The sequence below is a fragment of the Cryptotermes secundus genome, unplaced genomic scaffold (assembly GCF_002891405.2).
Source record: "Cryptotermes secundus unplaced genomic scaffold, Csec_1.0 scaffold369, whole genome shotgun sequence".
NCBI classification, from domain to species: Eukaryota; Metazoa; Arthropoda; class Insecta; order Blattodea; family Kalotermitidae; genus Cryptotermes; species Cryptotermes secundus.
The window spans coordinates 29,939-49,132 of NW_019725844.1; the positions used below are offsets into that span (position 1 = coordinate 29,939).

Consider the following 19,194-nt stretch of genomic DNA (forward strand, 5'->3'; position numbering starts at 1 on the left):
AACTGATTTAAAAAAGCATATTCTGTAATTTATTAAAATAAATTGTAATTTAAGTAATGAGAACGATTTACGAAATTCCCACAGTCTTGGTTCAATTTTCTATTTTTAATGAAATAATATCATATTTTGGGCCCCCTATGGCAGAGGCCTGAACCAAATGCCCTCCCCCCATATAGGCCTGGGTATAGTTGTGGGGATCGACAGTTACAACTTTATTTTTATTCTAAAGGGTTTTGACGATGGTGGATGACACACAGAATTACTGGGTTTTTGGACTTTCTCCATCGTCCGGAATTCTAGGCAATGGAGGACCCGACGTTTCGAAAACTGGATCTGTTTCCGTCTTCAGATGAGAAAGGAAGACGCCTACTCAGTTGGGCTCCTTAGAAAGAGCTAATCTTAATCACTGGTGATTGAGATATCCTATATATAGGATATTGGTAGGAAAGCCAGAAGTAAAGAGACCGCTGGGAAGACCAAAGCGTAGGTGGGTGGACAATATTAAAATGGATTTTAGAGAGATAGGATGGGAGTGATTGGATTCATCTGGCTCAGGATAGGGTGAACACGGTCATTAACCTTCGGGTTCCATAAAATTTTGGGAAATTCTTGAGTAGCTTCAGAATTTGCGGCTCCTCAAGAAGGGCTCAACTTCATGGTAAGAAAGTATGTATATTTTAATGCAAATTTGTTTAAAGAAATAACTGCCGAAACTAACAGGTATATAAGTGAAGAAATCCCTGCACAACATGAACCGGCAGTCAGCAAAGCTTCCCCCTTTGTCTCACCTGCAGTTCCCTTAGAAAATGATTGAAGGACAGGCAGGAAACTTTCCAAACAAAATGACACGAAAAAGGAGGAAGACCAAGTTCAACACATGTAGAGGACTGTCTGAATGGCAAATGGCACCTACTTCAGGCACATGATGCGGGAGGCAACAAAGGGTCGTGCAGTTTACTCCAAAAGAAAAGTGAAAGGATGCAGAAGATATACAGTTTTAGTGTGACACGTGTCTAAGGAAGCTAGGACTCCACCCCAACAAGCGTTCTGCAAAATACGAGTATAATACAGTGAAGAATATGTAGTAGCGAATATAAATCTGATAAAGTTAAATAAAAATATCCCATTTTCCTGCAGAAAATTCTGCACTTGTATTGTTATTTTTACGCATACAGTAATCCGCCACTGAAGCATGCTCAATCGCCTGCTTATCACGCGTACTTTATATGCAGTGACTTCAATAAGTTTTCTCGTTGTCTTTCATTTTTCACTGCTGACCTCAGTCTTGAACTTACGAATACTCACAGCTGGGACGGAAACATAGCTTGGTAGATAATGATATCAAAGGCTTACACCTCTTATATCTGCACACAACATGAGACGTTAAGACGCGGCAAACCTCATATTCAAAGAGCTGCGACGCGGTTTCTTCTTTGTTGCACTGCATGCGTCACCGGCGACAGTGGTACAGTCCATAAAAAAATATTTCACATGGTCAGTATTCAACCAGAACAATCTTTGATTCTTCCAGACCATATCTTCATCACACATAGCGACGTTTCTTGTTTTATGAAAATTATAACGAAATACAATCCAGTTTAACAAAGTAGCTGCAAATACGTGTAAATAGTTCAGTGATATTTACATAAGACCAGCAGAGAACAGTAGAACCACTGGAATTTAAAATGTTAATATACATCCGAATGACCGCCTCTGTGGTCTAGTGGTCAGAGTTCCTGGCTACAGATCCAGAGGTCCCGGGTTTGATTACCGGAGCTACCGGATGTTCTGAGAAGTAGTGGGTCTGGAACGGGGTCCACTCAGCATCGTGAGGACAACTGAGGGGCTATTTCAAGGAAATAGCGGCTCCGGTCTAGAAAGCCGAGATTAACGGCCGTGGGGATTCGCTGCGCTCACCACGCGACACCCTCTATCCGCAAAAGTTGGCATTCGCCGACAAGCGGCGGTCGCTCGGTCGGTATAGTTCGCTTGAGGAATACAGGTCACGGAGTTTTTTTATATCTAAAAGAATTATCCAGCATTATACAAACATTTACACAAAGCATCAACAGACCAAAATCGAACGAGCAGAGAAAGCGAACAATATGCAGGCCTCAAAAGGAAACTCTAACGCGAATTTTGTGTAGGATATGGAACTCATGTCAGATGACAAGACCGAACCGGAACATCTGTCATTGAAGTTCCACTACCAGAGGTACTTACTTACTTACTCATGCAGCGGAGCCCTTCTGGAGGAGCCGCCAATTCTGCAGATACTCAATAATTTTACAGCATTTTATGGAATACGAAGGTTCATTATCGTGTTCAAAAGAGCCCTCCACTGGTCCCTATCCTGAGCCATATCAATCCAATCCATAACATCCTATCCTATCCCTCTAAGATTCGTTTTAATATTGTTCACCCACCTACACCTTGGTCTTCCCAGTGGTCTTTTTCCTTCTGGCTTTTCCACAAATATCCTGTATTCATTCCTCGTCTCCCCCATTCGTGCTACATGCCCTGCCCACCTCATACTACCACAGGTTCTTTGTCAAATTTCTGTAAAATATCACGTATTTCGACAAATGACTCAAACTACCCCGATTAATTTTATGAAGAAATACAAAATAAATAAGATTTTCAAACAATTATATTTGAATTTGGAAACGTACATAAGATTTCTTTCAGAAGCTAAGTGGAAACATATGCATTCATATGTTTACTACCAGAGCTCATTTGTCTTTAGGAAGTGGCGCTTTGTCGAATCGGAAAAAAGACACGCAATTGGTTCACAACCTGGATATTTGGGATAGATCAGAATGGCCTAAGGAAACCTATCCTTGTTTTGGGGATAACCAGATTCGTGGGCTGGCTGAAGAACTCAATGTGTGTTTCGTGGATTCCGCGAATACTCTATTGGTGAGGACCGCAACATCCTTCCTTGTGAATTTCTGCAACTTGCAGCAGCTATTAATGCACTCATATCTACCGCGGAACGCGATTGGTCTTTCAGAACCATGAACACTGACATTTCCCATGTTCGAAGTTTGTTGCTTTTGAAAATAGCAGTTGCTTTGATGTTCGTTTCTTTAGTTGGTCATCCAATATGTGAATTTAATCCAGAAAACTATGTGAAAGAATGGATGGAAAGAAATCACAGCCATGCAGACTATACTTTTTACTGCCAATCTCCTACAGGGAGGTCACACAAAATGGCCAAGACTGAAAATATATGGAAATTTTTTCTAAAGGAATGTAAAGCACGTTATATTCTTTCAAAATCAATCTGTTTGCATATCCTTGAAAAAGTACAGGAATATGATAAAAAGACATTAAATATAATATTACTATCAGCTACGAGCAAATTTTAACATCTGAATAAATTATGCATCTTCCTTGCTTATACAGTATATATTTTTGAAACAAAATTATATAATGCAAATTTGGAGAATGCAAAATGATGTTTCTGTTTTAGTACTAAAACCATCTTGTTAGTTTTTCTTTTTGCATATTTCAAGTATTGTATGTGTATACCACTGAAATCGTCGATTTTTCGCCCAAGTCTGTTCTCAAAATTAACTATACCTACTGATATACTGAAACTACTTATTTATAATGTAAATCTTGCGAATACATATTAATATTCAATTATTTTTTCTTATTTAGCACCATGGTGTCCCGAATTGATCGATTTATGAATTTTGTGAAGAACAGAAACAATAAAAAGGCCAAACGTTACTTTTCGATAATAAACCCATTTATGATTGATGAACAACAAATAACAACGAAAGAAAGAAAGGACTTCATACACCCAATATATTATTTTTATATTCTTTTTCATTCACTAAAGCACATGTAGCAAACAGCACGTGTAATATTTAAGGTTACAAATTTGATTGAATTAGTTTTAGCAATTCCTCCCTTATTATACCTACTTACCACTACTACTTGGGGACGGTAGCTGCAGCTATCCGTTTCAATCGTTGCATTCACACTGCCCCCCCAGATGGAACGAGGTGTCCAAGCATATCTTTCAGCACAAAAAAAGACTAAATCTCCAAAATAGCAAGTATTTAATATCAGTTAAACCTAAATTCATGTCATACAGTAATTCAGTACTTCAAGTATGCATTTGCAACAAAATAATTCCGCGGACCGCCTCGCTCGGTTCATACTGAAAACCCAAAAATAATACATCTAGTAACCACCTGCAGCCGTCTACCTACTCCAGACCCAGAAAGTGACCAAAACTTATGTAACATTGCAAGTCAACCTAGATCGCAATGTTACCCCATTTTATGGTCAAACAGCAACCCTAAATGAGGCAGTAGCAAGCCCAAACGAATAATAATATAATGCCAAACAAAAACGCTCGTTAAAACATTCCAAAATGAAAATAACTTACATACCGTTGCAATGAGGAGGACCTTGTCTTCAACGGCCGGAACGAAAGTCCGAACCAAATTTGGAAACACCAGTCGAAATAGAATTAGGCCATTTGGTGACCAAGATTCAATGCAAGAACGTTTCACAGCATTTCAGTCTTCGTCCACATGACTGTGAGATGGTGGAAAATTATACATTTTGGTTAGACGATACACTTCCACGGTTTATCACTCCAAAACCAAAATTGCACTCCTACGCTTTACCTGACGGGAAACACGTTATTCGGTCCCGCCTTTCTTTTTTAGCAGCGATTGTTTTGCAGTACGCCTTTCAGTTGTACCAACATAACACAGCTGTTTGTGTTTCTCGCGTGTATACGAAAGAAGAGCGGTCGTAGGTGAATGAAAGACGTGTGGCTCACCGCGTTACAAATGAGAATAGTTGTGGTGTGCAGAAGCACTGACTGATGTACGAGGCATGTGAGACAAGAAAATATTACTTCCTACCTACACACATTATATTATTTCAGCATGTGGCAGTGTAATCTCTAAAATCCGCGACTTGCCTTTACAGTGAACACAAACTGTAAAGTTTCCGAAAGGATACTGAACTTAACAAGTATGCTTTTAAATGTAATACGAAACACACATGTCCTTTATCCATAATTACTCGTACTTTCACTAGACCTCACATGAATTATGTTACAGTTATGTAATTGTATACATAATTTGTTAAGCATTAACACCACCATCATCATTTGTTAGAAACTTAAAATTACTGATCGTCTTGCACAGGCACTGCTCCTGAATCTTAGAGACACAGGGTGGGGTGGTATGGATTGGATTGATCTGGCTCAGGATAGGGACCAGTGAAGGGCTCTTGTGAAAACAGTAATGAACCTTCAGGTTCCATAAAATGCTGGGAAGTTCTTGAGTAGCTGCACAATTGGCAGCTTCTCAAGAAGTGCTCAGCTCCATGAGTGAGTGAGCGAGTGATTGCTGTATCCTAAACATTCTGCTCAAATCTAAAACCCAAAGTTTCTCTTGAAGAGATCTGCCTTCTGGGATTTAATGCCATGTAACTAGCTAAAAGTCAACAAATAGTCACCTCCATCATTAGGGTCAAAGAGTAAGCTACGTATGAAACCAACATGAAGCAGGTAACAAGAACTTCCTTCTTTATGTTGAATTATAAGTGTGTAGCAATGGAAGGGTTATCTGTGGAAACCATAGCAAGATGTAAACTTAAATTTTCCTACTGAATTTTCAACATGCATTCCATGATTATTCATAATTTGTTAAAGACAATTTATTAAGTCCTACTACACTGAAACAACACATGCCCAGACTTCAGTAAAGACTAGAAACAAATTGAATCTAGGCTTCTTTTGATGCAAGTATTAAGTTTCAGTTCCTTCCCCTCAGTGAACAACAGTTCAGCAACACTCAGAGAAGCTGTAACTTTCATGGGCTTAAGACACATACGAGTACATTCTCACTGATGCCATGTTTATCTCGGTTTTCTAGACTGAGGGACAAATATTAAGCATGACTAAATGTTATTGTCAAACATGTAGCTTTACACTTATTGCATGAGAAATTAAAAATAATCAAAACGCCAACAGCTACTAACATTATGGAACACTGATCTCAATTTCAACTCCAAATCCAGTTCCATGTTCATGCTACATCCCCATCACAACACAAGGACTTACTGTTCAATGCCCTACTTCCTATTCCTACATGTTCTACAGAAAATGTTTTTACTGTGTGGACCGGATCCATGGCTCTGCGCGTAACAGCAGCTGGTGCGCTGCTTGCTGCATACTAATTTTGCAGATGAATCTGCATGCCCGAGGGCCAATGTTTGAAATGATATATTTACAATTTATAGATCACAGGTGTTGATAATGCCATCATCTCTACAAGCAGGTATTTTTTTCAATTAATTGTGTAGTTAAAAAGAACATGTACAACAATCATTCTTGCACTTACAGCACACCAGACACCAATTTTCACTGGATGGCTTCATTGTGTTCTTGCACTAGATTTTGACATTCCAATCTCTTGAGGTAGAAGTTTCAGTGATTTTCCATGTGTATCTTCAAATCTGGCTCCTATGTCATCTAGCATTTCCTGTCATCACTCTACGCGTATGTTTTTGTTTCTTGTCTACTAAGAATCCTGTTGTTCTAAGTATATTCACCAAATTATGAATTGTTTATCTGCTGGGAACTCATCATGAAATTTACATTGAAATTGTTGCCAACACTTTCTAGGAGATCCATAGTTCACATGGGTGACATACAGAAATACACATTGCTCTTTAGTATACAGCACCATGACATGCCACACAGTGCACTAACTGTAGTTGAGAACAAATGGCTAATGGAGCTGATAATTGCTGCCTACTGCTATCAAATCATACACATTTCCATGCATGAACCACACTGATTGTTGTGAAATATAATACCATCAAGTGGTCCACAAGTTAATTACTTCCCTTCATTCCAATTGTTACCGATTCACCGGCAAAATTCATATGCACCTCGCAGCAAGCAGCGCACCGGTTCCCATGAAGCACAGAGCTGTGGAGGTGGTCTACCCAGTAGTTAGTTAGTTATTTAGAGAGGGTGGGTTTCCCCATGCACCGCGACCAGTTTGATCTATTGTGCTTCCCTCTATGATATTCTACGAGTTTCTATACCCTACCGATAAAAGGTGCATACCATCAGTCCTGCTGAGAAAGCGAGTTCGGCCACTTGCTTAGCGGTGTCTATAATGCTTCCCCCCTCTATCAGGAAATTTAGAGACTATTGTTGGGCAGGAAACGTCCTGTAATTTGGCTCAGTGATCCCCTTTGGGGAGGTCTACCCAGTAACTATATTACAGAGTGGTGTCTGGATTCCTTGTTAGCATAACTATGAGGGGGAGGGAGATGTGTGTGACCCCTCCTTCCAGAGTGGAATTTTTGTCAGTCATCTGTTTTACCGTGATGACATCATAGTCCAGGTCCCAGAGGGCTACAGTGTTGTCCTATGTAGAAGTATTGCCTGGCAAATGCCTGATAACAGTTTCAGTAGGTTTATCTGCTTTCATGTAAAATGTAGAAAACCTCAGTGAGGAAATTTTGTATGGCTTTGTAGTCCACAATACTTCCCCTTGTGATCTGCATTCCTGCTGCTTCTTTTTGGAAACTAATTCAGTTGTCCTCCAATGTTAAATTGACAAGGGGATGGCCTACCCCTGCTCAGATCCTCACCCACCCCAGATGAGGCATGAAGTTACTTGCTGAACCTGACCATGGTTTTTTTTGGAAATTCAGAGGTGGGTTCTTATTCATTTTCTTGCATCCCCCACCTCTAGAATTGTTATCCCTCTTTCAATGTTTGTTCTGTTCAGGTTGCAGTGCAGCTTCCTGTCTCACTTCCTCACTATTCAGTTACAGACTCTCATAACCTCAGACAAGAATCTAAGCAACTAAGCTGTCACATGTGAGGCTGCGCCATAGCCCAAGCGGTTAGTTGCTGGCTTCCCACCGCGGCGGCCCAGGTTCGATCCCGGGTCTGGTCAAGTGGGATTTGTGGTGGACAAAGTGGCACTGGGGCAGGTTTTCTCCGAGTACTTCGGTTTCCCCTGCCAATTTTCATTCCACCCATTGCTCCACCGTCACCCTCACCTATCATCTGGGGTTGGTAAAATAGGCCAGAATTGGCCATAGTACAAGGGACTTAGTCCCACCCCACTAGGAAAAAAAACACAGATGCTGAAGCTTTGATGCATATTCAACATGTGGTGTCACTTGTCAAAGACTACAATTAAGCACTAATAATTTCCAGAAAACAGGAAAGTGAATGTCCATTACTGTGTTGATCAATCATGATAAATTGAGGTAAGCATTCCCGAAGGTAAAAAATTTCTTATATATGTGGATTATGTAGTAAATAAGAATTCACCAAATACAAGAAAACAATACATTGGGCTTCAGCTGAGACCAGAAAAATATTCACTAAAAACAAGGTTTCACTAAATGTATGAACACTAAACTGGAATTTCACTATATTGAAGTTTTAAGGGAGATTTTAGTATGTTAGAAATGATGGGAGGGGCACACAGTAGCACAGTTGGCTGAGGCTGAGCTGGAAGGTTGCGGGTTGAAGTTCCAATGAGGTCACTGGATTTTTTCAATTGACCTAATCTTTCCACCTGCACTATGGCCCTGGAGTCGACTCAGCCTTTAACAGATATGAGCATCAGGAATATTCTTGGGGGTAAAGAGCAGCTGATGCGTAGGGCTGACAACCTTACCGCCATCTATGAGCCGATTGTCTATAAAATGTGGGAACATTGTCTCACAACCCTATGGGCCTCCATGGCCTGTCACAGGGATACCTTTACTTTTTTTTTTAGAAATGATGGGACACATTTATTTTTAGCATGTTCTATTATGATAGGAGCAAAGAAATAATCTTGGCCTAAAATGGACAATATAAGCTACGAGTACACTTTACAGGAAGGATTAAACACATTTCTTTTATATATTTAATCCTTTATATTGATGTAGTTTTAATCATGCATGTCAATCATTATATAGAAGTTAAAAATACATTACGTTTAAAAATTCACTCATGCTTCAACCATGCACACAATTTTCATAAAGGTAAGACACACAGCACTTGTGGTCTTGTGAGGTGCTGTTTTAACTCTCTTACAACTCATGATTTAAAATTAATACTGTCAACAAAGATGTTGAAAGTTTTCAGCATATTTATATAAAAGTATTATTATTTCAGGCTGAAGACAGTTAGCAAGAGTCCTTTGTTTATGTATTTCTAGAAGAAGAGGCTACTAAACCAAATCTCAAACTTTCCAAGATGACTAAAGAATGGAAGAAACAGAAGCAAAAGGTGAAGGAATTAGTTCAAAAAGAACAGAGTGCAAATGAATTACATTACTGTCTTACAGCAATGCAAATGCATCTTTTAGTTTTACTGTGTTTATCTGATAAGTCTGATGTGATTACAGTTGCCATACTTAAGTTAATAATACATAATACATTTGTGTTGGATAAAAATTACAGTTACCGCAACATACCAATCTACAGATGTAAAATAATCAATTTGGTCATTAGACTCGTAGATGCTCCATAAATAGAATGTGCTGAATCCAGCATAATGGACATGGGCCTGCATAAAACATGCACTGGAAGCACTTTGTAGAGGCTTTGGACATTAAGATTTTGCACATTCAGCGCGCGCACACTCCACTCGGTGGCCGTGTGACAGCTAAGAGGTTTCATTCTGTCCTACGGGCAAGCGAATGGGAACCGAGGCCCACTCTTCCATTTCCACCCTTCTTCCTATATAATCCATAATTCTGGTGAGCTGATGGCTCTGCTTGCCTCGTGCTTTCACGCTGGTATCTTGCTCGGCTTATTCTTCGAACCTGAGGATGGAGGCGATATGTTCCTCCAAAACATCAGTCAACTTTCAGATACCTATTGGGCATTATAACCCAGTAGATGGTACTCTTCAGGATTTTTTGTTTGATATCAATGTCTTTCTTACAGAAAGGTGTGTTGTATAAAGATTTTAAGTGAACTCTAAACTTACCTACACCTTCCTCCTCTAAACACATGCATGCACACATACACACACAAAATATTGTGCTGTGGTGGGATGCTCGCATACAAAAACCAAACTGAGACAAAAGATATCTTAAATGTACAGCAGTGGAAGAAGAGAACAATGTATTATAAAAAGATAAAAACTGGGATAGCCCAGGTTTGGACAATTTGAATTTCAACTGTATATATAGAAAACACACATGAAAGAAGGAACTATGAAATCTTCAACAGCATACACCATAAGAACAGGAAACTGGTGACTAATATCTGATACAGAGGGTAGGAGGAATTCCCACTAAATGTTTTGCTGATCATGCAAACAAGTGGGATGAGAACAGGGTGCCAGATGTTGTCATAAACAAATTGGTTATTCCATGTATGTCTTACTAAGAGAGATATATTAGTAGGTGTTCTATGGAGATTTAATTAGTCCCTCTCAGAATTAGGTGCCTCATTACCTAGTAATAACAGAAGATACTTTTGGGTTTTTTCTTTCAGTTTGTAATTTTAATACAAGTCAAGAAGTTAGAAGTAAAAAAAATTGTCTTTAGAAAACCCCGAGAACAGTTCAGGAACCAGTGAATAAAGGAAAACAGAATAAAGAACAGTAATTTTGTCAAAAAACTTGATTTTATCTTCTCTATATATTTTTGTAATGGTTTTATGTTGAAGCCCATGAGCTAGAAATGCATATAACACACAGCAATATCCTGCCACCAATATTCCAGTTACAGGCAGCACCACACTACACACTCCACAACCCATTACACAAAATACTACACACAGCACTTACACTTTTAAAAAGATATAAATAAAAAGCTTTTATGTTACAAATGTTCATATTTCCCAGTGTCCAAAATTAAGATCTGCACTAACACAGTTCAGTGGCACAAATCATACAGCCATCAAAAAATATAATTTCAAAATTCCGGTTCACTGTGTAAACAACACCTCTACTATCCTTGCCAACAACCAATTTAACATAAATGTATCTCCTTTCATATCACTGAACAGATACAGGTATATTATTGTAGCTTGGCCATTACATGCATGTAGTTCCATAATTACTACAGGGCACAGAGACGGGGACTGTCTGTTGTCAGTGCTGCTATGAATCATTAACTGCCAATATTACTTCATTAAATGAGGCAGAATACTTTTTGTTGATAACATGGCAAGTACCAAGCACCTTACACTACTGATGACTTTCCAATCTCACTCAACTCTTGTGTGAAAGCTGCGATGATACAATGTCGAGTGATAGTGGTATAAGGTGAGAACAGTTAGAATTCATTTTTGAGAAACGTTAGGGGTAGCAGTAATAAAATATTGGAAAGTCTTCTTGGAAACATGACAGAAGTTATAGAAAACAACCGCTGTGTCTCTTGGAACTAGGTCATAAATGGTTTAGTCAGCCACTGTAATACATCAAGAAGAGAGGAAAGCACTGGGAAAAATGTGAGGGAAAAACAGATTTTAGACTCTTCATTTGAGATGTATAACATAGGAAAAAAAACTTTAAAACGGGAACGACTGTAAATCATGACACCCATCTGAGATTCTTTAGACTCAGTCTTCTCTGGTCAATAAGCACCAAGGTCAGCTCCCACAGTAACATCTCTTTATGAATACAAAACCTGTTTCTATTGCAAGCCATTTTAAAAACAGAAGACAGAACTTGCCCCACTTTTAAAATTTGGCAGAAAGCAGTCATATACACTCAGCAGTTCTATTGCAGTTTGTTCCTTCACTTTTTTCGTTCACATTCTTACAGGACAGGAAAAAACTGATCACAAAACATGAAGTTTTCAGGGGGGGGGGGACAAAAAAACTCCATTATTTCAGTCCGCAAGAGAACCATACCTATTGAGTGACTGCCACATGTCGGTGAAGTTTAGTGCCAACTATGTTGCGGATAGAGGGTGTCGCATGGCCAGCGCAACAAATCCCCACAGCCGTTAATTTCGGTTTTCTAGACCGGAGCCGCTATTTCCTTGAAATAGCTTCTCAATTATCATTACAAGGCTGAGTGGACCCTGTTCCACACACACTACTTCTCTGAAAAAAATTTGGTAGCACTGGGATTCAAACCCGGGCCTCTGGATCTGTAGCCAGGAACGCTGACCACTAGACCACAGAGGCGGTCAAAGTTTTCAGGCACTGAAGATTAATATAGAGGTAGTATGTTCCCCAAAATAATGGTAACCACCTACTAGAAGTGTCACACTCAAGGAAACAAGAATATAGAAACTGCCTCTGACACCAAGTATCAAAGATGAGACTGAACTATCACTTGGTAGCAAACCTGAGGCTACTAATGAAAACAGATGAGGAGGAAGATGACACATCATAACAACCCTAAGTTTCATCCCACCAGTGGATGTCCAAGTGGACCTGAATGACTGACAACCAGAAGAGGTCACAACATACAAGAATGACATTATATAACCAAGTTTAAAAAAATTAAATAAAAAACAATACAGTTCAGCAATTATGCTGATGACCTCATAAGGTCAAAATCTAACGCAAAAAGAACACAAATATATGACGTGCCAACATAAGACACCATCTACAAGCATGGCAAGAAGTTTCACCTTCAAAACTGCCCCTGAAACAGCCATTATCGCAACTTGCACCATAAGGAATGTCAAAGTGGAGACATCTGATAAGTGAAACAGGAATATCTGCCACTCATAAATGACACCAACTGCAAGAGGTACACTGTGCCCCTCCTAGGGGCAAGGACACTTCTGTATGTTCTCATGTTGTATTTTTCAGGTGTATCACGGTGAAAGTAACCAATCAATAATACTACTACCAACACAACAGACTTTCTCCAGTTCCACATCTCATGTCACTGAATATGAAATGTTTCTGTTTATGGCAAATTATTCAAACCACCTAACTTACAAGACAGCCTGAAAGGTTACCACAGGAAAGTTCCTGCTGATTTGATTTCTACACTTTTTAATAAGGACTATCCTCTTGACAATGATGACCTAACTATGACACTATGGAAACTAAGTAATGTTCTTCACTTGTTGAATGCCACCTACTCAAGATATTATATCACTTTCAAACATCTGGCTCTGGATGAATTTATAGCAATTTTCATACACATCCCCAAGGAATACAAAAGCTCTGGAATAAATATTTACAAGTAGTGACATAATATCAGACTTCCTATGGCCATTCTGAAACCTATTTACATGTAGACATACAATATCAGATTTTGTAGTGCTGTTTTGAAACCTATCACCACAAATCCAAGCTGTGATGTATATCTATGGGTGTTCAGAATCTATGCCATCAGAAAACACCTAACTAACAAGACATTTCTTCATGTTACACACTAAAAAATTTGTTTGCATTGTTCTCTGTAATGCACAGCAATCCCATTGCACCAGCTTATGCCTTACTAGGCCAGCTGAATCTACAATTTGCAGACCAGAGTGCATTTTTACTGATTATTTTATAATGTTGTCCATAAGACTATATAGCTTCAAATGGTGGACTGGTGCATAACATATGGGAAAGGATTTGGCAGCAGTTCAGGCCTTATAAAGGTATTATTCTAGCAGTTGCTTGGAGGAACTAGGTTCAACCCCTCAGACAGGATACTGAGCTGTCCCAGCGGAGATTAGAAACAAGAATCTCCTGCATATAAGTCTAAAGTACGAGTATTACTGCTACACTGATCTGCTGAGTACCAGATTACTGTTAGCCAAGTTACTTCCAATACTGACTTGAAGGGCTATCTCAGAACATAGTTATACAACAATAAAAAAAAATAACAAATGCTCATGTATAATCTGAAACAAGAATCATAAACATACCCTCCCTTCCCAATTGTGTTGAAATGTTCATTGCAGGAAATTTCTCCCATTTGGAATGCACACAACAAAATAAGTAACATACTAAAAAGCAACCATTCTGAGCAAACAGGACAGAATAGGTAAGTCAATAATTATCCACAATGCAGCTATAAACTATAGACTACTGGTCTAAGTGAGTGAACAACACATATACAATTTTTTGGTGATGTACTGTCTAGAGTTTGCTTTTTGCAGATATTTTGGATGGAAGCACCTCACTTGCTCTATCACTATGAAAAACAGAAACACAAAGAGTGTGCTGCAATTGGAAGGTCAAGGGAGCCAGAAAAGAACATTCTATTGTAAGACCTGCAAAAATCAACCAGCCATGTGTCTGGGGACTGTTTTGAAAGACAGCACACTCTCAAGAACTTCAAAAAGTTTTAGTGTAGGTCCCATAGCTTATCGGGCTTTTTTGGTTTGTGTACACAGAAGAGGTAAGTGACAGTTATAAGAAGAAAGAAATGTGTATACTGTCACATGATTGGCTGGTATACGTGATGAAATGATGGGTTCTAGTTCAGATGAATGTTCACTTTAAAAATTAATATAAAATCTAATTAATTTTATGAACTTAAATTTTTGGAGAACACTTATCAATGCTTCTAGAAGTGCTCCCCCTTTGTGAAGTGGCATTACACAGAACTTGCAATGTAGACATATTCCTTTTTTGTGAACTGTGCAAACATTGCATTGCCTAGAAGGAAGCTTCCCATTGGAATATTCACTCTTCACAATTTTCACGAGGATATGTTTCCACATATCACCTGAGTCGCCTTGGGGGGTCCACATGAAGCCTGTGTGGGGCGGGAGTTGATGGGCCCGGTCACACTAGGTCTGTGTCTGACTCTGGTTCTGCCACCACCATCTGGTCTGTAGCCCAGACCTTTGCCACATTCATCAGAAATGCTTTGTATTTCAATTTCGAATCAGGGTTTAGATTTTTGTGATTTTCTGCTGTCCCCGCAATGGTCCTATCCGCATTTTCGTTGGAGCTACTGTCACTTTTACTGTCTGTGGCCACAAATCTTTGTTGTCCCCTGTCACTGCCACTGTCTGAGTCACCATCACTACGCGTCTCACAAGCCATGTAAGCTAGCTCATTGGAGAGGAATTTGCCCTTGATCCATACTCCACCACTAACTACTGGCTCATACATACAACTTGAAGACAGGCAAAGCATTTTTATTTAGAGTGGGTTAAAAAAACCAGTAAGGTCACGTTCCTGAATATTAAGCAAACATTCCAGAGGTCTGTTGCTCAATAGCCACGCAGGTGCGCAGCAAAAGAGCAAGGTATAGTGTGTTGCAAGCTAACGTGTCCTAAAATCATGATATCATGCGACCGGTCCGCCACGTTTAAAAGCAAAAAGCATGATATCATGCAACCGGTCTTTAATGTGTTAAGGCTGTTCGTCCCTAATAGCCTAATAGTGACTCTGCAGGAATTTAAAATCCCTTGATGACATGGCTGCAGAAAGTTTTCCAAAAGTGACGACTGGAAATGGTTAATGCCTCTCTGAGTGGACCAAACAAGTGACAGTCAGAGGGGGCAAGATAGAGACTATATGGAGGATGAGCCATAACATCAAACTTCAGTTTCCCGAGGGTTTCAGTAGTGTGGGCAGGCACTGTCATGCAACAACACAACACCTTTTGACCGTAGTCCTTGGCATTTGCTTTGAATTGCAGCTTTAGCCAGTCAGTAAGCATCTCATAAGCACTGTTTATTGTGACCCTTTCCTGATAATGTTCCAGCACTGGGCCTTCTGAGAGTCCCAAAAAAACTGTAAGCATTAGTTTTCCTGCGTATGGTTGGCTTCTGAACTCTTTCTTGCTAGGCAAATGTGAATCTTTCCATTCCATACTCTGCTATTTACTCTCCAGCTCATAATGATGGATCCATATTTTGTCACCAGTGATGATTCTGTCTAAGAAGGCGTCACGTTCATTACCATAGTGATCCATATGTTGTTGCCAGATGTCCAAGCGTGTTTGTTTATGCAACACTGTGAACTGTTTTGGTATCTATCTTGAACAGACTTTATGAAACCCAAGTCTGTTGTGGATGATTTTGAAGGCAGAACCATCATTAATTTGCATACGATTTGCCCCTTCATCAACAGTCACTTGCCGGTCACATGCATGCTCAATGTTGTCCTCATTTGTGGCCATGGATGGGCGTCTGGCTCCTTCCTCATGCGACCATTTTTTAATTGTTCAGTCCATTCATAGACACTCTGTTGGAGCAAAACACAATTCCCATATTGTACCAAAAGTCTCTGATGGGCTGTGGACCCCGATGAACCTTCCAATCACTGAACTTCACTCTTCTTTGGTGCAAACAGAATGCGGAGCAGCCATGATTAATGGCAAGGCAGTCATTATGGAACTGACCTACCAACATCAAGCCTGCTCAGAAATAATAAGATGGAAGCCACGCATAGCGATGCTGCGCAAAATGACAGTGCTGCCAATAGAAACACAAATACAACTGCATTGGAGGATAATTACCGACTTCCCCTTGTAAATCAACAGTACATTTCCAACACTGACTGCGATGTAAAGGAAGAATAGATCTTATATTTTATAAAGGTTGGAAGAAACAATCGCAACTGCAGTACAATGGAGTATAACAAAAAGAAATATCCTGTCCCAAAAGCCACAAATATCATGGTACAAATACAGCAAACACTCAAGTGTGCTGTTCTGTTGTCTGGTCCTGATGCTTTGGAATATTTGGTTTTGAAGGATTTTACCACTGTACACCACTTGTACAAACTTCTGAATAATATGCAAACAGTCTGCTCGTATCACTCCAAACAGTATCTACAACTCATCCTTTCGAGGAAGGTCGTCATCTTCATCCTCCTCTTCAGCCTGAAAATGAACGATGCTCCAAGTGAAATTTCTGCATGATAAGAATATTTCCAAATCAAAGGTTTCTAGCTCATTTTCAGCCCTCTCAAACTAATCCCAATCTACATATCACTATGCATCCAAACAAAAGAAAATGTTCTCCTTTTCATAAATCAGACTCCCAATGAATTCACTACATATACTATGAGATACACAGGGAAAAATCTCACTTGAGTACTGACATAAAAAAAAAGCCCAATCAATATTCCATACAGACAATGCAAAATATTTCCATTTATTCTGTCATGGACACTGGGATAGTGCAGTCAGTATGGCAACTGGCTACAGGATGGGCAGCCAATGGGTCTGAGTTGAAGTCCCAGTATGAGCAAGACTTTTCTTGTCTCCATGTTTTTCAGACTGGTTCTGGGGCCCACCCAGCCTCCTATCCAATGGGTACCAGAGGCTCTTTCCCTGGGGGTGAAGTGGCTGGGGTGTGAGGTTGACCACTCACCTCAAACTAGTGCCATGGTCAAAAATATGTGACTCTGTACATTGCTCCTCTATGCATCTTCATAGCATGGTGCTTAATCAGTTAAGCACAGGGACAAACTATATCTGTTTGTACCTTTACCGTGGGCACATATCAATGCACTTTTTACAGACAATTTTTCACTCCTTTAAATTAATATTTCCCAAAAACTTTCCGGGATTCAATACTGACAGAACTCCACATCAAACAACACATATACAAAACATAAAATTATGGAATATCAAAACCAAAACTCTGTGTACATAACCTGGAATTTAATGAGAGGAATGTTTTTGCACCTCCTGTTCCAAAGTTTTTATGCACTAACAGAAATAATGGAGACCTTGACTCTCAAGTTAGATGCAGCATATATAACTTCAATCAGCACTCTTCACCAAATATCGGGGATAAGGCTGACATTATCATGCATATGAGCAAAGGGAGTCACAAAAATTGTGGCCCGAAAACTTGAAAGAAAGATACCCCTTTGAACACCTAGGCACAAAGTGGAGGTTATTACTGAAATGGATCTTAGGAAAATGGCATATGAAGGTACACACTGAATTCATTTGCCTCTGGACAGGAACCAGTGGCAGGCTCTTCGGTTTCTTGAAAGCAGGAAGTTCTGCAGTTAGTTACACTAGACAGCAATACTGTCCAGATGGACAAATATAAAATAAAAAACTCGCACATCAAATAGATCTTGTCCCATACTTATTCCAGTCTGTCAAGCTACCTTGTACACCAGACAGAAGGATAGAAGCGTGGATATTTGTATCCCAACTTTGTTAGGAAAAAACCAGCCACATTCTGACTGACTTTCAACGAGAAGTTGGGGAAATGCAATTTGGCTAAGTATCATACCTCATCTGGAGCTGCCTGTCCATCCTCTCCACCGGATTCCAGGAACTTTGACAATCCTTCTAATGTTCGTTCTCCATTATACTGAATAACCTGGAGGGGAACAAGACATTGGGAGTACATATTACAAACCACTTACTTTCAGACTTCACAATTATGTTTATTCTTACTAACTATAATGTTTACACTTGCCAAAAGAATAACAAGAAGGATAATGCACCATCTTGCAACAGGATAAAACTATATGCTCAAAGTGGGTTCTGAAGGATAACATTTTGTCTTCTCATGGCATGACAAAGCACCAGTGAATGACCAGCTTTTGATAAGGCAGTGTGTATGTTAACATAACAGAAGTTCTAGGAAGAACTCATCGCCTGTTTCCTTTGATGAAACACAGACCACATAGGAAACTATGCAAATAATTTTCTTTATATTGCTGCATGCCTACTAAGTACAAATGTTCCACCACCGCGAACTTATGCTGCAGGTCCAAGACTGTATAACTATCTCTGAGTAAACACTAAACCTAGAGATTCTTGCAGGGATATTTTCAAGAAATTAGAAATTATGACGTTATATTCTCAGTATATATATGCACTACTTTTATATATAACTAGCTGTACCCAGCCACGCGTTGCTGTGGCTCAGTCTAACGAAATATTTCAATTCAAACGCAGATCAATCAACACAGCTCAATCCCACCACCAATTGCACTGAAAAATAAGGAAAACAGTTAAGAAAACGAAACGAAACACAATAAAAAATAAACTATACTCATGAAATGAACTTCCATGGAAGTATACTTTCCTGTTTCATCCGTTGTTACGCAACGGAACCTCTTATCCTTTAATCTCCGGGGAAACGCGTTTGTTGTTTCAGCAATTCCTATGCAACTGTTATTGCGTTTCCATGCAAGTATACTTTCCGGATTCACGCGTGGCCGGGTACAGCTAGTAGGTATATAAAAACACACGCGCATTCGAATGCAACGTTGTGTCAAAATTTCAAAGCAATCGGTGAAGAACTTTCGGAGATTTAAGACTAACAAACGAACATT

The 19,194-nt window shown here is 39.5% G+C and overlaps 1 protein-coding gene and 1 long non-coding RNA gene across 2 annotated transcripts in view; one reads left to right on the forward strand and one right to left on the reverse strand.

Annotated features, from left to right (window-relative positions):
• The first annotated feature begins 3,901 nt into the window (after nucleotides 1–3,901).
• On the forward strand, nucleotides 3,902–11,831 carry LOC111863682. The gene is made up of 2 exons (XR_002842640.2): nucleotides 3,902–5,004; nucleotides 9,179–11,831. It is a non-coding gene; the product is annotated as an uncharacterized LOC111863682 (long non-coding RNA).
• A 3,075-nt stretch (nucleotides 11,832–14,906) lies between these two features.
• LOC111863678 (protein disulfide-isomerase) overlaps nucleotides 14,907–19,194 on the reverse strand; it is a 34,526-nt gene continuing 30,238 nt past the window's right edge. The window contains exons 9-10 of the mRNA XM_023850201.1: nucleotides 18,141–18,230; nucleotides 14,907–16,765 (exon numbers count right to left, since the gene is read on the reverse strand). Coding sequence (XP_023705969.1) covers nucleotides 16,715–16,765; nucleotides 18,141–18,230 — 141 coding nt within the window. The 3' untranslated portion in view covers nucleotides 14,907–16,714. The remainder of the gene's footprint in view (nucleotides 16,766–18,140; nucleotides 18,231–19,194) is intronic.